The 23,524-nt window shown below is 39.2% G+C and overlaps 1 protein-coding gene across 2 annotated transcripts in view; it reads left to right on the top strand.

Moving 5' to 3' along the window:
- LOC122790475 (zinc finger protein 521-like) overlaps positions 1–23,524 on the top strand; it is a 3,214,752-nt gene that overhangs the window by 2,538,235 nt on the left and 652,993 nt on the right. For both annotated transcript variants that reach the window (XM_044058016.1, XM_044058015.1), the window contains exon 31: positions 10,472–10,567. In XM_044058016.1, coding sequence (XP_043913951.1) covers positions 10,472–10,567 — 96 coding nt within the window. The remainder of the gene's footprint in view (positions 1–10,471; positions 10,568–23,524) is intronic.

The raw sequence follows: 23,524 nt of genomic DNA, 5'->3' as shown, positions 1-23,524 counted from the left end.
AGGCCTTGAGTGCCTCCTCGATAGCCTCGACGGAGATCGGGTCTCCTCCTCCTCAGGTCCCGGTGAAAAACACACTGGAGACTGGAGCCGAGGAGGAGGAGATCCAGCCGACAAGGGAGCCGGGGGAGAAGCCCGCTTGGCTGGCGGGGCCGAAACAGAGGTCTCGGCCCACCGCTTATGGTGCTTCTCCCTCCGGTCTCTTTTTCTAGCATCCCTCTCCTCCGAACCAGAAGCGGGAGGTTGAGTCCCAGGAGGAGGAGGGGGAGCCGGAGAGGGAATAACCGTGGTGACGGTCACCCCCGAAGGAGCGGAGGTCGGAGCCGAGTCCGGCGGCAAAAGGCCCGCCAAAACAAGCTTGGACCTCCGCTCCTCCAATGCCCTGGGGTTGAACCCTGCACAAATGGAACATCCAGATGTGAGGTGTTCAACCCCCAGGCATCTAACACACCGAGTGTGGCAATCAGCTGGGGAAAGCTTATGGCCACACTCGGAGCATTTAGAGAAAATAGCCTTGGGCTGCTCAGACATCCCAAGCTAACAAAAAAGTTACAATAACTAAGGTAAAGTAACTAAACAAAACTCACTCACAGGCCCAACACACACACTACGCCACCAGCGAGGGGAGGGATATAAATTTTAGATTAAACTCTAAAAAAAAAAAAAAAAAAGTAATAATACAAGAGGGAAACCTACACTTTCACACAAATTAACCAAAAATTTTTCAAAATTTTACAATTTTAACACTGAATCTATCACTTAGCTGGAGAGCTGGAAAAAGCAATCTGGTCACCATGCGCGGCAAACGAGATCTGAGGTCATGAGGGTAGAGCAGGGCATTATGGGTGAGGGGAGGAGCTGAGAGCTTGGATCCATAGCTGGTAAACCATGCCGGTTCGGATCCGATATCGAATCCATAACCCACAGGTTGCAGACAAATGAATCTCCTACTTCAGATTGTACATTTCACAAGACAAAGCACTTTAGGACTATTAACTATTTACTTTTAGGACAGCAAGTCCTACGCTGGGTAAAAGTGCACAATACATACACAAACTGACATGACACAATATTGTAACACAGGTGCAATATTAGCAACCACAGTATACACATACTATGGGTAAAATATGAAACAATTACTATCAGCTTACTAACAATTTCAGTTACAAAGCTCACCAGATGGTTAAAATCTTTTACTTTATACTTGCAAAAAGTTCCTTTGATGACTTAATATAATTTTGTATTGTTTTCCATGAATATAGTTATAAAAATTTGGGAATTGTTTTACAACAGTACCACCCCCCAGCTGTTTCGCACAGGAATGAGCATGGCCAGAGTGGCTGTGATGCAGCATGCAAATGATGCATAATTGACATGCCATGCAGATTTGCCTATGACATCATGAGTATTCAATGTAGTGCAATTTCAGAGTTGGTATATTTAAATAGCGGTATTGGGGAGGGCTGGGGGGCTTGCCTCCTGTAAAAGCAAGGAAAAAACAAAAGTAAATACGTTGTTTAAAAGAGGCCTCACTAACAGTGATGAGACAAACTGCACGAGCTAAGAACATCTGGCAAAAACATCATCATGGTTATTCATCACTTTAAAACGACATCACCTGCTGCTGGGTGTTGGGCAGGGTTTGGGTGGGCCTTGTACTGCCCATCCGGGTGCAGGATAATGTTGTAAAACATTGCCAAAACTTGTAGGGTGGGTGCCTGCCTCAATAAGAAACATAAGTGTTCTTAGCTCTGTGTAATAATACAGTTTCAAAAGTCATCATGAAACCTAACATTACATTGCAGTTTCTTATTCATTATGCTATTAATCGCCACCTGACTCCCTATGATAGTCAGTGAGATACAAAATTATGCATTGCATCAAAAGTCAGTAGTGGGTAAATTGAAATTAAAATCAGCAGAAGGCAAAGATATAGCTCCATAGAATTAATTATTTAGTTATATGACTGCAGATATTATAGCCATACCTCTGTCTCTTAGAGCAAGAAATCTGGGCAAAGCCTTAAATAATGGGGGACCAAACAAAGGCACAAAATAGTTAGTGACACTTTTTAAGTACTGCTCTTCCAAACTTAGACTGTTTACAGAATAACAGATTTTGCATATCATGAAATTTCTGAAGGGTGAAGTCTGAAAATCAAATGTAATGTCTTCTGCCTGCCATTATTTTCTGATTTCAGTCCTTAAAGATCTGCCACTGCCAGTGATTTTTCAGAAAACTACAATTTTATGAGAAATGGACCCATAGCAAAAAGCTTAATTCCCTTCAGAAGTTTCAAGTATGCACAAGCACCAAAATGAAACACGTCCCCCAGACCCCCAACTAATCCCTTCAGCAGTATGTTTCCAAGTATATACAAGCACCAAAATGAGACATTTCCCCCAGCGATCCACTCCCTCAGTTGTTTTAAGTATGCACAAGCACCAAAATGAGACATTTCCCCCAGCGATCCACTCCCTTCAGTAGTTTCAAGTATGCACAAGTACCAAAATTAAACATGGCCCCCAGACCCCCACCACTAATCCCTTCAACAGTAAGCTTCCAAATATGTACAGGCACTAAAATAAAAATCCCCCCACTGCACTGATCCCTTCAGCAAGACAAGGGCTGGCATTCATAATCATGGGCTGAGACATTGACTTTGCATTTTTGTTTGTAAATAGTCTGTGAAGACTGAAGTGAAGACTAAGAGCAGTGCTGTGTGGTTAAGCAAACCACGGACTTTCAGGATGACAACGAAAACACGGAGGCCTTTTTATAGAGACAGTCTCACCTCCCTCTCGCAAAAGTGTAGACTGTTTTACTAACTATACACACGCACACACACTGAGCACACACACCCCTAGCGAGAAGCAGATCAGTGGTACGTTAACATTTCTGCACAGACTTAGTTTTTCAATTCAGGATGACAAGTCGAAGTCGACAAAATGCGGAGGCTAATGAGAAAAAAATAAGTAACAGTACAGTACAGACACACACCTGACCTAGTCACCTGTATAGAAGCATTGCTCATTGCATTGTCATTTTCTTTTTTTTTTTTCGTTTACCTGGAGGAGCCAGGGGAAGAACTGGTGGTAATATATTTTCTCAGGACCAGTCCGGGTATGACAACTGCTCCAATAGTAATGAACGGTTTGGGGTTGGCTTACTCAATTCAGGTGCTTCCTGTAAAGCCTATAATTAATATAAAACAAAAAAACAGTGTCAGCTGCTCTCAGTCATCCAGTTGACTCTATCTGATGCTGTTGCAGCACATTGCCATAAAAATAAACACAAACAGTACATTCACACCCCCCCTGGAGCACTCAGCTGAGTTCTGACAAGCTGGCAGTTTGCTCATGAAGCTGACGTCATCACACACTCCCCTGCACATGATGACATCAGTAAAAATTCACAAAAAGGGGGGGGGGGATTGGGAGTTTAAGGGGCCACTTGGGAATTCATGGCACCCTATTATTTTGACCTCAAAACCGGTAAATACTGAGGAATTTGGGAGCCCGGTATGATTGAGAGGTATGCTTGAGTGTCACAGTCAACATTCTAAAGAGCCGGCTAAATTCCACTCAATCATTAGAATTCACCATATGCTAACTGTACACAACAAACCAGATAGCACACTCCAGGATTCTTTCACTTCAGAAACTATCAGGTCTTATGGCATCAGCAATCACTTTTGTCCGTTCACATTTTCACATGAAATTTCTTTAGTGGACTGTATCAGTCCAGTGGTTCCAACTGCATCAGTCCTTGAGTACTAACTTCACTGTGCAGGACTCATAGTTGGTGGATATCATTCCCGGAGTTGCTTGAGGACTGTCCATTCTGTCTCCCCCCTTCCATAGTTGTTGTCGCCCTTTTGTGGTGGAGAGGGCATTATGAAGGAAAGACTGTCCAAGGTATTTAGACACCATTAGTGGCTAGTCTTCACATCAGTGTTCTGGATGAAGGCAGTCTTACTAACACTGCAGATGTTTCAAGACTAACAGATGTGTGATTTTCATACAGGAGACAACATGTTGATAATCTGGTACAGCAGCAAATGGGGAAGTATCCTCTTCATCAGGATGCCATGAGATTGTGGCAGTGGGTGATATTTTCTTGCTGCTTTCTTGTAGCAATATATATCCTGGGGGCTTTAAATGTACTAGTGGATGAGCTAAGCAAAAATATTCATCTTCCTCACAAGTGGTAACTCAGACAGTGGCAAACAAAATTTTCCTTTGCTAGGGCCAGCCTTGCTGCAAACAGTTTGCATGTCATCTAAACAACAAGTGCAACCGTTGTTTTGCCTTCATCGCTCCTCATGGTCAGTCACCGAGGGACACTGGTTCACAATTGGCCCTGGGTCTACTGTATGGTTTTCCCCTGTTCCCATTGTTCAGAGTTCATTCAGAAAAGCCAGAAGGTGCAAAACAAAAGTAATCCTCATTGCCCGTTGTTGGCCCTGACAGGTTTGGTTCCTGTTTTATGGTCTCCAGATCTTGACACCTGGTTAACTAATGGCATGGTTCCTCCAGTTTTAACGGTGGCCAGAGATGCAAGGTTTTCAGACGAAGTAGTACATATTCTAATTCTTAGAAATTTAGCACTAGAAAGGTATATTGAAGTAAATGGAAAAGGTTTTCTTTCTGAGCTTTAGAAAAGGGATTGATTAGATCTGTTATCTGGCTTGATGCAAGTGTAGGTCTCAGTAAGGTAACAATATAAGTTTTAGTTGGCAAACTTGATCTAATGTATTCAGAGGAAGAAAAGGGGAATTATGAGTATGTGAGGAGTCAGAGCCCTAAATACACAGATTTACAGGTGACGAGATTGGATCGAAGTCAGATCTCATCAGTTGAACCAGATTAAAACAGGACAACATGGCTCTATTGTTATGATAAGTACATAGCTTTTATTTTTTACTGTTATAACTAAGGGACAAAGCTTATTTCACTTGTATGATCCCTTTTCTTAGCAAACATAGTCTTCATCACTACCAGTTTCTGATGTTGGGAATGAATAGTACAGTAATAAAGCAAAGAGCTGCTGGCAAAATATTATAAGCTTTTAATAGTCCCCAACTTGTCTCAATTCATAATGTTGAGAGCATCCAAAAAAGAAATGGTAAAGGTACTGATGTTACTACTGAAATCCAAAAATGTAGCATTCTTGCTGACATCATGGAATAATTTTTTCTAAACTTTGACTTTATCCTCCAGGCTTTTTTCCTACACATCAGTTGTTGTAGTTTACATGGCATTACGGTCCAGCTGTGATGTTTTTTTTCCCAGTGTGCAATCATTCTGTTAAATGCACAGACTTTAAAAGGGTTTTGTTTAGCATGCTTGATCATGCAGAACATAATATTAGAGGTTGCAACAGAGAAAATAAATGGGAATATATTTAACACAAGTGTCCTATATTATTAGATGTTGGTAGTGGGCACGACTAGTTGCTGTGGAGAACACCTTAAATGTTGAATCATGTGAATTAGTCACATGATCAGATATTTTTAACCACTATTATTTTACAACTTTATTCTGTGGAAGTGTCTGTTCTTGGTGACATTTAGTGAGACTAAAGTAATTACTCTTATTATTTTTTTTTCTTTCTTTGTGTGTTCGTTAACTGTTTATTGAAGTGCACAGAAGACACATTTATCTGCTGGCATTTCCTTTGTCCTTGTGTTTTCAAAATTTGTGCATTTTAGTATAGAATGCTACTTGTATTTCTGTATTAATAAGGATCTAAGGTTAATGGAGTGTATAAAACTTCAAACGTTAGATTTTTTTTTTAATCATGCTGCTTTTTAGGTCATCTTGCTGCATTAACAGATGAATGTGTTTTGTGGAGCTGTCGATAGACTGCTGTGAAATTCAGTAACCATTGGCAAATAAATAGATTTGCATAGTAATCCTGTAAAATTGTGAGCTATGTGTGCTCTAAAAGTAAACCATAGGGTTCATTCTGAACTTTTTTCCTCAGACAAATGCACGTTTTTCATGGTCCTCGACGTCAGTAGTGGTCTTGTCTGTCATTTATCTCAGAGTGATGAGCTGTTATATAGACTACAGAACGATTAAGATACCCATGGGTTTAAGCTTTTCATCTGCTGTAGGACCAGGGCAGCCAGCATAGTTCTATTAATGTCATTTTGCATTTTCATTCATGCAAATCACAGTCACTGTCTTTGGTTACTTTGATCTCTCTTGACTGCTGTAGGTGGGGCATACCCCTAAATGACCCTTCAAGTGTACACTGTGTTTGTAGAGTTGAAAGCTTTTCTGCTGTTGAACTATGCAAAACTCCTTGACCATAGAGAAGAGCTGGTTTATTAAGGTGGATCATTTTCTGTTCAAACCTTAAACTCCTCTTCATATGGATGACATATATAAAGCTTCTCTTTTAAAAACCCTGCTGTTGCTCATGACTTAGCCCATTTTATCACATTTTGTTATATTTATTGCTTGAGCCTTTAAAGGCCTGCTATAGTCTGGCAGTTGCTTTTTTTGCTCCCTGCTTTGGGTTTCTGACCGTAATGTTTGTGGTGCTGTAACCTGGACTAGTAGCTGTAACTTTGTATTATTATGCAGACATTGCCTCAGAATTAAGCCAAGTTTTACAAAGATAATCCAGTGATGGATATTTTGTCTATATCTAGTTTGTCACATCTGTTTTGTTTAAAGACTTGCTCATCATATGGATCAGTGCTGCATTAACCTTAGCTATATTGGTTATACCCTGCCAAGGATGTAACAGCCAGTCAGCATTCAGAGTTAAATGGAATCTTCCATTCGCCAAAATTGGTTAGTTAACTAGAGCTAAGCTGAATCAAAAATCAGGTTTGAGCACTATGCCCTTCAGAGGTGTCCTGTCACTGAAATACAATCCTCTTGTGGGCTTTCAAGGATCGATGGTCAACTAACTGCGTTCCAGTGCTGAGCAGACAAGTTCCCTTCAGGGGGAAAAAAGCTTTCTAAAAATTGTACTTTTTCTGTACAACTTTAATATTAAATCTAGGGGAAAAAAGTTTTTAATGACTGTCACATAATTACTTTTAAACAGGAGTGCTACTTTTTCTTGTGTGATAAAAAGTTGATTATTTAAAATTACTTTTTCTGAACTAAAAGCTTTATTTTACTTGTGGTGTTTGGGTTAAATGTTTAAAATGCTTTTTACTGTGTTTTCATGGGGAAAAGGTTAATTTTTTTCTCCTTACCTGTTTTATCGACTACTGATACCAAGCTCCCCTAGGAATTGGGCATATTTTTCAGCTTAACTGTGGAATAACCTACTATTTTCTCAGCTCTTTCTTCTTTCAGCCACAAGAAGAAAATTACTAAACAGCCGTTGCTACCACAGCAGGCTGCAGTAGTGCCTCATCTGCAGATGAATCACTGTACTGTGACAATTTCTGGTTCCTCAGACTGTGCATCTTTTTCCGTTTCTTTCTGGTGTAGTGCCTACAGTCATCAAGGACTGCAGGTTAGACATCCTCTGCAGCTGTTGGAGTGCCCTTGGCAAACAAAACAGAAAAACACTCTTGATGGTCTTGGGGAAAAAAGGCAGGGAATTCCACTCTGTGTAACCAGAAAGCTATGCCTATCCTTAGGATATTTTCCCTCTGGCAAAAATAGGTCTGCTTCTTTAGAAATTCCTTCTAAAAGGAAGTAAAAACCTAAGACTTATTTCATATTCTATTTCAATTACCTTGGACAGGAGTGATTTATTGGGATTAGCTCAGAGTTTAGTTCAGGCTTTTAACCTTTCCATTTCTGCTGTTCCTAGTAAAAGGAAACAATATTTTTAATTTTCTGAAGAGGTTCAAATTTATAAACAGAAAACAATTGTGAAGGGAAGGTTTTGTTTTTGTCTTCTCAGATTTCTGATTGATTTTCTGAGGAGATAGAGTGGCTTTGGACAGTCCCTTTTGAAGGATTCTCATTCTCTGAACCTATTTCCAAAATGAAGCAGTTGTTTCAGTGAGAATGCAATGATGTTCCGCAGTCTGTTAAGAAGTACTATAATGTATTGCAGCTAGATTTTCCAGCACCTACTCCAGTTAATTCCTCCTGTTCGTTTTGCACTGGAAGATGTTTGTCATAGCTCATAACTAGCCTGACAGCAGCCTGCTGCCCCCAAGATAGCAGATTGACTATATAAAGTTCCTCATTCTTATTTGTGTTTGTGCAGTCATCCCTGGTCAGACCAAGCAGCTGTTGCTTTAGTGAACCCAGATGTTGCTAAATCTTTCTCCTTCTGACACAGATGGGAATGCTTTTGATAGATTTTTTTTGGAAAAGGTGTGTTCTTCAGCAAAGCTTGTTTTTTGCAGTTCTCATTTCTCAGGCTCACATGTTAGTTTGTGCTTTCTTGTTTTGAGAATATGAGGACTATTATTTTAGCTTCTGTTTCCTCTTCTGAGGAGAAATCTGCCTTTTGTAACATGGCTGCTTCTGTATCTCAAGGAATTTATGCAGTTAGTGTAGCCTCTAAGTGAATAAACATCAGAAGCATTGTGGTAGGGCTGTTGAATTCAGAAAATGTTCACAGAGTTACAAATGGTGTACACTTTGTGGTAACCTTTATGAATCCAGCTTCTTTCCAAGTGTCAAGAATCTCTTACCTGGATAAGGAGTCTCACTGTATGTTCCAGGACAACAAACAAAAATATAGTCTGATTCCTTCTTACAAGATTGTTTTTCTGGGGTGTCTCCTAGATACCTCATTTCAATGTGCTTCTCTTCCAAGGAAAAAAAATAGATCTGTGTCTAGCTCCTTCCCTGAGTTTTCCCCCTCAGACTGCTCTCACAGCCAGGAGATTTTTCAGGATCCTGGGTCTAGTGGCATCTGTGATTCTCATGACCCCTCTTGCAAGACACCACATGAGAAAAAAAAAAACAATAGTATCTGCAATATATATGGTCCCAACATCAAAATCCCCTGACATTCTAGATTACAGTTTTGGAGTTTGTGAAAAGGGAGTTTTTTTGTTGGAGACAGAATTATTCAGATTCTGGTTGTCCCATTCTCCCTCCCAGCCCCATCAGAATCTAACAGTACAGACATCTTGATTTTGCCTGGGGAGCAGTGTCTATTCGGATAAAAGCACAGGATCCTTGGAACAGAAAAGACCGACCAAAACACATTAACATAAAACTGATGTTGGCACTTGTAAATGCTGTCAACTCTCTATCATTTATGGTCCCCTCGACCTCTACAAATTGTTATAGACAGCACCGCAGTGATGTGGTACACAAACCTGCTTAGGGAACCAGATCGTACTCCTCTGTGAACACCAGTCTTGGGAGCCTGGGATGTAGCTGTTCTGTGAAGTCGTACTCTACAGGCATCCTACATACCAGAAATTGTATGGCAGACTAGCTGAACAAGACCGAGAGAGACCCTACTGAATGGAAGTTTAATGAGGGGCTTTTGCAAGAATTGATCCTTCTGTAAACAACACCTCAGATATATCTTTTCATCTTCAGTCACAGCGGTCAGTTCCTTTCACAGAGAAAGGATTTCGTCAGTCCGTGCTTTCAGATAACTGAAGTTTCAAAGAACTGGGATATTGGGTAAGTGATCTTCGATTAAATGCAGTTTCGATGGATCGAAGTAGACCTGTGTGTGTGTGTGTGTGTGTGTGTGTGTGTCAGTACATTAGTGTTCATAATGTGGTTCTGAATATCCTGTTCAGGTTCTCCATTTGTCATAATTACGTTGAAGCCCATTTTAAAGTAATTTCTATTTGTCCACCCTTTAAAAAGTCAGAAACCCTTATTCAGTTGTCCCCTACTATGTGTACTACAGGATACTTCTGGCAACCTTTTTCAGCTGTGAATTAGAAACTTCAGATGAAGTTTCAGTCCAGACACTAATTCATAGAATTTGTCGATGTTTCTCTGACTGAGATGGCCAGATTCTGCTATACTGACAATAACAGACTTGCATTCAGATTAGGAAAGGTCCTTTTATCAGAATGTTGTATATTTATCCATAATTATGCCAGTCTTGAAGTCAGGGTTAGTGCACCATATGCAAAACGTCTAACTGTATCTCATAATATGAGGTTTTTAGATTCTGTTAATACTGTTAATTTAAGAGCTGCATCCAGTAGGTAGGATCCTTTATCATACTGTTGCGTATTTCTGCTTACTTTGTCAGACTGAAAAGAAAATTGCTGTTGTGATATGATAAGCATGTGTAACCTGCTGCTCTTGTCTCATTTCTGCCAGATTGTTGATGGAATCAAGCAGAGTTGCATTGCAGCAGCTTGTAAAGTAAAGGAATTTGTTAATGTACTCATAGGAAATGTGGAGACTGTGATCCACAATGGTCATTTTTACTCAATTGGTTGAAAAAAAAAGAATGTTGAGCTTTGAAAAATGTAGTATTTTGCTTAACGAAAACAGAAAATTTTAATATGATGTATACAGAGTAACTGTCTTTACTGTGTTTGATATTGCAGGAATGCTGGCTGAAAAAGCGTCTTATGTTGATCATGTTCAGAATAGAATAGAAAATGAACAGGAATTAAACAGAGTAATCAATTTGGAGTCCTTTGGTAAGAAATTTATTTATTTATTGATATATTCATTCATTAGTTTAAAAGCTTAATGCTTAAAACCAAGCATTTAATAAGTAAAATGATGAGAGGGAGTAAATTTACAGTGTCCAAAAGCAAATGTTTTAAATTAAAAGTTTAATTAAATTATAAACTTTGAGATGAACATTAGCAAAATTTAACAAACCTGCAGTTCTTATATTTACCCCTACTGGACTTGCAGTAGACACTTCCAAAAAAATGGACCCCGAGTGACCTTTCCATGGAAGACTGTGTCTTGCACATCTGAATCTGGCTTGGTAGTTGGTTCCATAAGACAGGGCAAAATAAGAAAAATAACTCCTACCTGACATTTGTGGTCGAGCCACTGGAACATCCAACAGCCCTGCAATGTATGACCTAAGCTGTTTCAGAAGGGTATAGGGGCCTGAAGATCTCCTTAAGATAAACAGCACCCAGATCATATAGGGCATGATGGCATGATAGGTGAGAGATATAAGACCTTGGAGGATTACCGGCCTCAAACAGATGCCCTACGTAGACTGTCTCAAAAACTCCAGCTTTACTCTGTCGCATATCGCCAACTCAGAGGCGATCTCTGCCTAACATGCAAAGCTATGTCAAACCCAGAGCAGCTGGACATGCTGCACGTAAAGAAATCCCAATCCCTGCGAACTACACTCTCTAGGGACCTAAACCTTGTCACCACAATAAACAGAACATGCTGGAGGGATAGATTCCTATCGCAGAGACTTCCCATACTCTGGAACAAACTACCTATCTATATCAAACAAAGCTCCTCATTAGCACTCTTCAAGAAAAATCTTGATGATTGGATGGGAGATAGGAAATTCACCCCGGGGATCACTTCTGTGGCTCTGCTTGACAGGAGCACAGGAAAATAATTTTCTTGGGTGGCAAAAGCCAGGGTACCATTTGGCTAGGCTTATATAGGCCCTAGGGCCAATAGCTTAGTACCTACCTATGAACCTGCATCTAGCCACAACCATCAGTCAGCCTGAATCCTGAAGCACCAACATAGTCTGGCAAGTTTTAGATGTGTCTCTTGCAAGTGTGACAGATAACCTTCTGACAACCCCAGTTACAGAGCATTACAGTAATCGAGGCAAAACACCACTAGTGCATTTGCCACTACCTCCAGGTCCAGTCTTGGTGTAAATAGTGCTTGACAGAGCAGACAGTTGGACCAGAAGCATCCGCTTATCAAGAACAGCACTCAGATCCCACATACATGAAACAAATTCAAACTGATTATCTCCATGTATTATCAAAAGAGAAAAAAGTGAAATATGGAAGACTAGACTGACACATGGGTAGCATGCACCAGCATTGCTTCAGTTTTGGCATTGTTGGTTTCAGTTAATTATTATTCATGAAATCAAAAATGTAATCCAAGAATTATTTGAAAACTGTAAAATTAAGCCCTGTACCTGAGGGGAAAAAAGGACAGGGAAAGCTGAATGTCGTTGATCTCCCTCAATGTTTGGGTGTATGCTTTGGATATTAAGAGAACCAATATCAAGCTTGTAGTACACCAGTCTCCAGTGGGTAAGAGTTGATGAGTTTATTCCAGACACCAGGCACTGAATACGGTAGGAAAGATGTGCCACAAACAAATCCAGGATCATTACCAGTTAATCTGCAGTCCTCAAACACTAAACAAAGATCCCGTGGTCTGTGGTGTGAAATGCTGCAGAGAGGTCAAGCAGAATCAAGACTGAATACTTCCTTTGATCCCTTATCAGGAGAAGATCACTCATTATTCAGATGAATGTCATTTCTGTAGTAGATTTTTATCTAAAACTAGACTGACAAGGAGATTTCATCCTTTGCCTTCGGAAGGGAATTAGATGCAGATGGACAGCACTTGACTTCATCTTACTTAGGCTAACTACCTCAGGACCCAGTTTCATGTTTTAATGACTTTGTGCTAGATAAATGAGCTAGCTTCATTTTTTTTTTAACTTTTTGTGAACTGGGCAGATGCAGCATTCCAAACTTCATCTTTTTCAGACTCAACTTGGACTTGGGTATGTGTACTATGCAAGTATAAAATGAGGTATAACAAGTTAAACTTCTAACTTAATTATATTTTTGAAGTATAATTTTGTAGAAGTATATTACTTTGAATATGTCATCTAAAAGAATAAAGTTTGTGATAAGCGACAATTACTAATCATTGTCAAATTAACAGTGATCTTAGAAAAAAAAGAGAGATGATATAACAAATCACCTTCATAGTGTACTGTTACAGAAAGCCAAGATGATGTCTGTCAGAAAAGACAGAAGTTAGAACAAAATGTTTATGAGAGATGAGTAGCTCTGTTAAGAACCCAGGACAGTTAGCTTTTAAAGAAGGATCGTATAGGAGAGGTGGTTAGAGGAATGAGAGACATTGTTATTGATATGATAAAGTTGTATAGTAGCTGCTGTTCTCATTCATAAGAAGGTGATTTAATTAGCCAGAGCAGAAGTTTGTACAACAGCAAAATGGGATCAGGTGATGCTTCAATTTGTTAGTAGCTTGCTCCTGAAGAAGGTGAGATAATGAATTTGCCTGACTTCTGGTGAAACGAAGCCTCAGTTTGCAGAATCAGGAGTTCAGAATTATCTGTTCCAGTGTGTATGCTATTTCTTGAATTGTGAAAATTAATAGCCCAGTTGGCTGGGGAAACTTAGACTGCACAAATGGTTCCTCTGAGACAGGGTGGCTGCTAGATTAGCATGGTAGACTTAGTAGAATAATTTAAACATGGACATTGCCAAATCTTGATGGGTATGTAGTTAGCTCACTGGAAGGTAAAATAGTGGTTCTTAGAATGGTAGGCTAGCAACATAGTGGCATTTTGTTTGCCAACACCTGAACATTGTGGGATTTATTAAATGTGTAACATAACAGAAAGTTGGTTTTATTCACTGACAGTAGCACTCTTTGTCAGTAGGTACTCTGTCTTGTATAATTATTAAAGTATTTTTCACAGTGCAGCTTGCCAGACCTTTTTGATATTCCTGAGGATGAAATTGCGGTACTGGAATGAATGGTGGAATGTCAACCATATTGTTAGTGTTTCAAATATTTTACTTTTTTTTTGCTAGGAAAATTTTTATTGAGTTTCTGCTGTTCCAGGAATGTCGAAGCATGCTAAGCTTTTTGCACATACAAAATTCAGTGTAATGAAAGCTTGTTACACAGAGACCAATCAGTTTGCCCATTGTAAATTGAGAATTATTTACAGAAATCGTGAGATCATTTATCCAGATTAAAGTAACACACATCCTTGTGGCTGTAGTAACTGAAAATAAAAAGGCACAGTGCTATGAAATTGTTAAAATGGAGGGGGAGGCATAGAAAATACAGGAGAATGGTAATGCTGACAATTGCTGTTTTCTTTCAAAGTTTTTTTTTTTTTTTTTTGCAAGGGGACACCCCTTGTGTGTAGGGCTACACCCCACAGTCCACTACTTATGTCTACTAACTTTAACATCAGTATTACTCTAAGTTGGCATTTTGTTCATTCAGCCTGATAGTAACATGTCTTTGTATTAAAAATGGTTACTGAAAATGCACTTAACATTATGTACTGTGCACGTGGTTGCACATAACATGTATGTACTGTGCACATGGCTCCACATAACATGTACGGGTCTGTATCACTTCCACGAAAACAAAAATACTCGAACACCTATTCATCGACTCCAGTACAGCAAACATAATTTTATTGAATGTTCATATTGGTGAATGTTTTTCCCAGGGCAAAGAATTAGCTGTCTAACATCCGGAAATTGCCTTTTTCCCCACTGTAATGCGATCTCAGAGTTGGTATGTTTAAGTGGGGGGTGCACCCCCCCCCACACACACACACACACTGGAGGGTGTGGGGGGCATAGCCCCCCCACTTTGATGGCTCGATAAACTTCGGTGTGTGTGTATCACTCGGCATGTTGGACAGCTAACTCTTTGCCCTGAGAAAAGTTTTGCTGATGTGTAGGTTTGATGAAAGGACCGATTGATGCATTGTGGTTGATGGATAGGTGTTTGAGTATTTGTGTGTTTCATGGAAGTGTTATAGTCCTGACATGTATATATGTGCAATGCATTAAGAGGCCGATCTCAGTCATTCAAGGCAGCAACAAAAGACATAAAAAAGAAGTTCTGTAATATGGTATTATAATTGGAAAAAGGTAAGTAATTTATTTTAAAAAACAGTTCTGTATACTGTATCATAGTAATGATCCATTTGTAGATGTGGGTAATACTCGTTTACCCACAGCTGGCTTTTGTTTTTCAATTTGTGATCATACCATACTAGCTGTGGTTAAACAAAGCTTTACACACAGCCTCTCCTCCACCCATCCAGAACCCCCTTTCTCTCATTTTGCACAAGGGTTGAAGTATCATTTCAGTATTAACAATCATCTAGAGCCAAGGTTTACACCGGCGGATGTCCAGCCCTGCTGCTGTAGTTCATCCACACCACATAGTCGCATGCACATTCACATCTATGGCTAATTTCGAGTGTCCATTTCACCTCTGCATGTCTTTGGAGTGTGGGAGGAAACTGGAGCACCTGGAAAACCCCAATTTATTACTAAAACAAACTTTGATTTGTTTAGGTTTAAATGTAGTAACTTGAACTGGAACCATGTTTTAAGTTTAGTTAGATAATTCTGCAGAAATTCCTTAACGTCAGAATTGTTTTGCATAGTAGTTAACTACTTTTTTTTTGTACAAAATAAAGCTGTTTAGATATTTAAACTGAGTTTATGTATAGGGAAAAGAGGAGTGGGAAGGAAAAGTCTCACCTTATTTGCAGGAAGTAATTAATGCAAAACCAAGCCATAGTTCTTAGGCAAAAGTAACTGAATAGAATGTTTGAATGAACAGTGAATAGCTGACTGTAGCAAATGCTGTCATAACATTAATAAAAATGGTCCTTAGTTACTTTGCATTTATGCTTTTTAGCAGAAGATTCTTTAGGAACCAAACTGCAAACATATTTATGGGAGGCATTCCCAAAACTGTTGGGTTCTGCTTAGAATGCTGTACTTGAAGATGCACATTTGGTTGATTGGCGATAACATTTTCCTTAACTTTGGATACTCTTGGTAAAATGGAGGTCAAAACTTGGAAGTAAGGAAAAGACTTCCAAGATGGCTGCACTGTGATCAGTAGTTTAATTTCAGCTTTCCCAATGTGAAAAAAGAAACTGAGAAATTACTGATTGTAATTATATCATTTACTGACTAAAAAGTACACTCATTGGAGGACAGCAAATAAGAAATTTATAGAACATGAAAGAAAACCAATTAGAAAAAGTCAACATAAAACACTGACTGGGAATAATTCTGCAGTTGTTGAGTAAAAAGCAGTTCAAGCTCCATCTTTGGTACAACATATGGATTCCAGTAATTTAAAGGAAAAATAAATCAAATGTTCTTAGAGCTGACTTAAATGAATGAATGAAATATTGGAGGAATATATTAATTCAAATAAAAAGCAGTATAAAATAGAAGAAGCTTTAGCTGTTTAGATGAGCTAATAAAACTGCAAAAAATAGAGGTTGAAATGAAGAGGCTGTTTGCATATGAGACTTTTCAGGAAGAGCCATTTCAAAAAATGGTAGAGTTAGAGGACAGAGTATTCAGAGAAAACTTTTGATTTTCAGCTGTACCAAAGGAACTGGAAGGAACAGACTATATTGGTTTTATGAAAGCAGAACATAAGCAACTGAACTGGTATTCCACAGCAGGGCACATAGAGCGCATGCTCCAAACCTGACCATGAGAAAGCAACTAAGACCTGTTTTAATAAAGATGCAGTCATACTAGCAGAAAGAGCTGATCCTGGTAAAACTGTGGCAGAAGAGCAAAGCATTACAAATCTGAGACAGCAGAGTGTTTGTAGAAAATGATTATTCATTATACACCAGGCATAAGAGAAGCAAATCCATCCCAGCAGTCAGGGAGTGTCAAGAAGCAGGTGTGAGATCAAAGCTGATGTATCCAGCTGTCTTATAAATTTTTACTGGAAGATCAAAGACATTTTTTTGATGCAGAGCAAGCTAAGGAGGAAATACAATAGTTCATCCAGCAAAAAAGTGAACCATCAAACAGAAGGAGACTCTGGTTCTCATTCCTCCGACAAAGCTCAAATATAGATTTTTCCAATGAGATCTTTTCCAGTATTCCAAAGGAAAAAGCTTGAGAGTCAGAAAAAAGCATAGGAGTTGATTGGAAGAATTGTGAGTACATTGGACTTGAACCAGAGTCTGGTGCTGGGAGATGGAGATAAAGAGGAAGACTAAAGCACTGAAATTAGTGAGTAAATGTGAAATTATAAAGCATCAAGCACATTTGTGAAATATGGCTTTGCTAAAAAATAGTGGCAGAGAAAGACTGGACTTTTGTTAATTCTGTTAAACTTGTGCATAGACAGTAAAGCATATACTCCACTTTGTCATTAGGAGGACACAGAAGGAAAAATTAACTGTAAGTAAAACAAAATTTGATGTCAGTTTTTATTCCATCTTCAGCTGATGGGTTTGGATTTGAGGCGTCTGATCCGACTCAGCCTGTTTAAAAGTTTGTGGCAATCCAGAACTCGAGCGCTTCTCCCTTACCACAATGCATCTTCCCCAGTACCTCAGATCTTGTTTGCTCTCTTTAGATGAAAGACGGGGTTGTTTGCCTCTCGAGCTACTTTGATACATAAGTGCTATATTTTTTGTCTTCTACTTTTATCTTTTTTTAAATTTTCTCTTTTTGTACTAGCATACTCTGGATACTATGATTAGTATCTCTCTCTCCCTGATTTTTCTCTACCTTACCTTCTTTGTTTATCATAACCTTTCTACCTTTGCAGGTATTCCCTTTTCTTCCCTCTTTCTTGCTTTAAAAAAGTTTTTTTTTCTTTCCACTATTCATTTTGTCATTAGCTTTTTTGTGGTGTTACAGTGGACAAAAGATTCCTTTCTCTGACTCGCACACTGTCTGCTGCCTTGGTCCCCTCCATCTGCAAGACAGTTTTGCAGTATGTCATGCCTTCAACCCCTGAGTGTTGGTAGAAAGCAAGAATAAATTAATCTTGAAGGGTCTTTTATCATCTTCTTTTGATGATTCCATCTCTGGAGAATGTCCAAAAAGTTGTCTCAGTCATCTGAGTTCTTCTTTTGTTTCCTCTAAGACCTTGAAGAAAACTTCAAAAAGGTCTTCTTCAGATCCAGCAGTTTCTACGGATCTGTGAAAAGAAAATTAAGTGATCTGATCCCCTCAAATCAGACAAAGGTAAAAAGTATGTCTTCAGATCAAACGGCTTCTTTGGATCCAAGGTGTCCAAAAGTGAAGGATTCATTGGCTCTGAAGACCTCCTATCCTCCTAGAATACTGGCCAAACATCCTAGGATAGGGTACTTCCCATCTGTGGACCCTGTCCTTTCGAGAATGCCACCTTTTCATTATAGACCAGATTCTCCTTCCAGGCAGTCCTCTCATTTTTCTAGGAACCTCAGAGTAGAAGATGTGTAGAGGGTAGTGAGACAGATGCTTTTGGTACAGAGCCTCCCAGTTGTTCCTTCAGCTCCTACCCCTTCGGTTCAGGAAGCCCATATATCCAAAACTCCACTAACTCTTCCCCCTCTGACTCCCTCTTTGGGTTTGGAGACCTTGGATTCAAGTTGTCCAGGCCTGTCTTTGGGTCCGAAGGTCGCTGTATCTTTGAATCAGAAGTTTGCTCAGAGCTCCTCAGTGCTATTGGAGATGATTCTTCCCTGTCGGATACAAAGTGTTTGTTGACTCTGAAGGCTTCGGAGCCATTTCTGCACCTCAGAGTTTTGGCAAGGGTTAGTTGGGCTCTGACTTCTGCCTCAGGTTGACTTTCCTCGGAGCAGGATGGACCAAGGATCAGAAAGCTCCCCTTTCAAACCCAGGTTCCTATCCCTCTCTGGGAAGGTCAGCCTTTAGGACTTTGGAAATAGTCCTGTCAGCTTCCATAATCCAGATGGGTTCTGTCCCCTCAAGTTGCGTATCTTCCCCTGCTCTGCATTAGGAGTCTTAGCTAACCTTCCCACAGGGACAGCCGGTACCAAAACCTCAGGACACTTAATTGGGTATTTTACCTCTTCTGATGCCTCCTCCGATTCTCCCACAGAAACAGTCGCTTGGAAGAGGACATGCAAGAGGAAACTTCTGTATTCTCCTGAATCTGTCACTGAAGACGCAGATTTTGAGGAGGGCAAAGGATCTCCACAGTCACCTCCTGTGGATGGCTCATTTGGAGACGGCCTTGAAATCCTAAAACAGTGGCTGGAAACACAGTAATCCTTTGGAGGAATCTGTGCTCCTGGAGGTGTTTAGTACCTGCCCATCTAAGTCTTGGGTGATTCTGCCTGTCAGTGAGCTCCTTGAATTGGTCTTGTAGTAGGCATGGAAGGAGCCTGACTCCATTGAGCCCATACCAAGGAATCTAGATAAAATTATGACTCCTCCGAAAGACAAACAGTTCTGGTCCAAGGACCTCAATGTTTATTCCATGGTCGTAGCAGTGGCCGCCAGTAAGGAACTAGCTTATGAAAGTTTAGCTGTTCATTCCCTTGCCCATCAAGGAGCTGTTGCCTTTGGACAGGTTTTGGAAGCGTGTGTACGAGTCCTAGACCTTCACCTTGAGGTCCCTGAAATGTTTGGCACATTCACCAGATTACAAAGGGATCTGATGAAAGAACTCTCAGATACCCTTGCAAGAACGATGTCTGAGGAGGTGAAGGGACTCGTCACCTCACAGCTGGTGACCCTTCAATCAATAAAAAACTCATTCATAAGGCTTATTCCAGTGTGATAGAAGGAACTTCAAGGGCAGTGGGTTCAGGCGTAACCGTCAGGAGACACATCTGGATGCTCTTGTGTGACTTCGCAGAGCCTTTTAAGTCAACGTTCATCAGTGCTTCTTTTGACAACATGTCTCTTTTTAGCCCCAAAGTAAAAGACACATTGTCCAGGTGTGAGAAGGATGGAAAGACCCTTTCTGGCATTGGCGTGTGTTTTTCCACCCCCAAAGATCCTTCTCGAGGAATCATTGGGGAGATGTAAAGATGTGGTTCAAAAAATCACAAGGATCTTTCCAAGAACACCCATGGAGGGTCTTCCCTCAGATGCAGAGGGGGAAGCTCAAATGATAGGCACAGCCCTCCTGGCAGAGGAGGCCCACAACATCAAGGGTCCAGAGAACCTTTCTTTGCCAAACCCTTCCAGCACTCCTGAACGGAGGCTCGATTGTCCCCATGTGGAGGCAGTCAGCGGTAGTTTGTCCCTGCACTAGAGTGCCTGGCTAGAGATGAAAGATACTTGGGTGCAGAGGATCATATCCAGAGGATATATAATTCCATTTTTCCCTTCCTCTTCCAAATTCCAGGAAAATCCTCAGTGTTCCACTCAGAGGGATCAAACAACTATTCAAATACAAAAGCTGCTAAACAAGAGTCATCCAAGAGGTCCCCCCAGACCAGAAAGTGTCCAGAACTTACTCAAGATTCTTTTTAGTGTGAAAAAAAACAGGGGACTGAAGACCAGTTCTAGATATCCGCATTCTAAACAGATTTGACATATCTGTGTTTTTAACGTTTATGGATTGTTTATTTTACCTAATTAAATTCCAACAAGTACTGAAACCGGTGGAGTGTTTGTGCTTTACATTTTTTTGGTTATTGGTTTCTCAAGCACCTGTTCCCTTTTTTGGTTCTTGGTTGTGTTTCGCAATGGATTCTTCACTGGGTGCATTACTTGAAGGGCTTAATAGAGGTTCTAAAGTTGGTGAGCTTCGTAAGCTCATTGGACAAATCACCTATCAGCCAATCAATGATGACATTGGCGTCAACATTGGCCATCCCATGCAACCAGGAAGCAAGGCGACGTTCAGCTTCGAAGGAAGGAACGGCAATGGACAAGCTGGTTGTAGACAGTGACATTCCCAATACTAGTAGTGGAAGGAGAAGAAGTTTGGATAGTTTTCCCCATATTCTGGCTTCAAATACTGGTGAAAAAAACATATCTACAAACATTAGTGGCAACAAAGAGAGTAATACAGCGTGTTTTGCAACAAAACCTTCAGTGGTTTTACCAGGTACCAAACGTAATTTAAATGACATTGTCAATGTGAAATTTGAATTTAAACGGAACACTGACTGTGTTGATTCTAATGGTACCTATGCAAATCAGTTGTTGGACTTAGAACATTTATTGCACAAATATAAGATGTGGGAGATGGATAACGCATATTTAAAATACTGTTTGCAACTGAACATTGTGCCAAATGGATTAAGGGTATGTAAGTACCCTAACAATGTAAATGAGGGTACAGACTTTCACAAACAGCTTATTGAGGCTTTTGAATGCTGTGGGTTTGAGATGATGAGAGCAATAATAAAAAATAATGAAACAGAAATGGAAAAGATATATACTGTAATTGAGCATACTAACACCAACATTGTGAATGATTTAATGTACACCATTGATACTGAGAAAGCTAAATACCATGAATTGTTGAAAAAGATTGAATTGAAATGCAATGAGGTACAAAACAGAAAGGTTAAAAAGACTGAAAGAGACGTGAGTGAATATAAAGCAAACACACACTACCCAAAACCCAAACAATATACTAGATTTGATTATGATAAAAATGAACATAATAGGAAGGGGATGGATTTAGAAGGAGACAATTATGTGTTTAATACAAATATCTGTGACCCCACGGAATTTCCCCTTCTTAGGAGGTCTGAGAAATTGATGCAGAAAGAGCCTGTTCAATATGGGCCAGAAAACTTCAGGGGGAGGGATGGGAGACACACAGATGAGGCAACCATGACAAGGAACTTGGAATGAACTAATGTTATTAATCAGGAAGGTTTTAAATGTTCTTACAATGGTTTTAATGTATTTAATTATATTAGTTTAAAGGTTACTAAACCATTTTTTGATTTGTTTTCAAAAGGTTTTTCTTTTATACAAACAGTGAGAGCGGACATTTTTAAGTTATTAGTGGACTTGAAACTTTTTATTAGGAGGAAGAACTTAGTTGTTTTTTAAAGGAAAGAGTGTGAGCAATAAATATGACAAATTAGTTAAACGAAGTGTATTTAATCCACCTATTCACCCACAATTGCAAAACTTTGAATTGGTATTAGAAGCTGAAATAAGGAAAGTATTGAAACATCAGAGTGCAATCAAATATAACGCCCGAGGAAAAAAGAAATTTTGACATTATGTAGTGGGAACAAAAACCTCAGGGTTATGAAACCTGACAAGGGTGGAGGTGTTGTGTTAATGGATTACATCACTTATGAAGGGAAGATGCAAGAACTTTTAAGTGACTCAAAAAAAGTACACTAGAGTATCAGTAAATGAAGTAAATATTGCTTATAAGAAAATTTATGTAATTTTAAATGACTTGTTATTGGAGGGTTCGATAGATATAGACACATGGAAAAATCTAGGGTGCCAGTAATATTTGGTATACCTAAGATGCATAGAGATTTGAACAACCCTCCTTTGAGACCTATAGTATCGTCAGAAGGTTCCGTCACTGCACCACTGGCAAAATATGTGGACAAAAAGATCAAAGATTTAGTTAAAGGAAACAAAAATATTTTAAATGACTGTTGGGATCTTTTAATGACATTAGACAGTGCAGAATGTAGTGAAGATTTAAGTTTTGTAACTCTGGATGTGGTTGATCTTTTTACATGTATACCTCATGAAACGGGGTTAAAATGGTTTGAGATGTTAATTAGGTTATAAAGGTATTACTTTTAATGAATTTAGAACTACTCTTGTACTAATGGACACAATTTTAAAGAATAACTTCATCTTTTTTGTAGGTGAATACTATAAACAAATGACTGGAGTAGCCATGGGTGCACATTGTGCCCCTATATATGCAAATTTAATCATGGCATACTGGGAGGACCATTTTGTATTGAATTCTGATTTTCACCATCATTGGAAATATTATGGGAGATTCTTGGATGATATTTGTATTCTTTGGAATAGCACAGAGAAAACGTTCAAAGATTTTTTTTTGACTATATTAATGGAACAACCTCCTTTTTTAGTTTTACATATGAATTTAATAAAGGCCAAATTAATTATTTAGATGTAAATATACAAAAGGTTGGTGGAAATTTTACATCAAAAATGTATCGAAAGGAGACATTTTCTAATTACTACTTGCACTACTCTAGCTCCCATCCACCATATCAGAAGAGAGGGGTGGTAAAGGGTCAACTGGTGCGGGCAAGTAGGATGACATCTGAATATGAGACATTTAACAAAGAATATGGATATATTATAAAATTGTTTCTTGACAGGGGTTACACAATGGATTTGTTGAAACAGATTAGTTTAGAGGTAATAGAGGGAAGAAAAACTAGGTTTGCCCCTATACTAGGAAAGAAAGATTCCATTCATACATTAAATAATGTAGTAGAAGAAAATGTTAAGGACAGTTATAATTCAGGTATTACACTCTCATATGATGGACAAGCTGGTATTGTTAGGAAAGTTGTAGAAAGAGAATGGTTGAATTTTGCTAAAATATCAGATTTGGACCATATTTTTGACAAAGAAATAAAGTATATATATCGGGAAGGTAAAAATATAAAGAACCTTTTGGAGGAGGGCACCCAAGTAGTAAGAGCTGAAGGACATCCTAGGAGTAAGAAAGGTATGTTTAAATGAGGAAGTTGTAATTACTGTTCTCACTTGCTAACAGGAGATGCATTATATTTAAAATCACGCAGTAGGAAGTTATACCTGAACACATATGTGAATTGTAACACTAAAGAAATTATTTATTTAGCATTATGTAAAATATGCGATTCATTTTACATTGGGAAAAGTGAGAGAAAACTTAAACAGAGGTTGTATGAACATCTCTGTGATATTAAAATG

This window comes from Protopterus annectens, chromosome 16.part0 (genome assembly GCF_019279795.1).
Source record: "Protopterus annectens isolate FY-2018-M chromosome 16.part0, PAN1.0, whole genome shotgun sequence".
Lineage (NCBI taxonomy): Eukaryota > Metazoa > Chordata > Ceratodontiformes > Protopteridae > Protopterus > Protopterus annectens.
The sequence above is the reverse complement of the archived record's forward strand: the minus strand, read 5'-3'. Positions and strand labels throughout refer to the sequence as shown.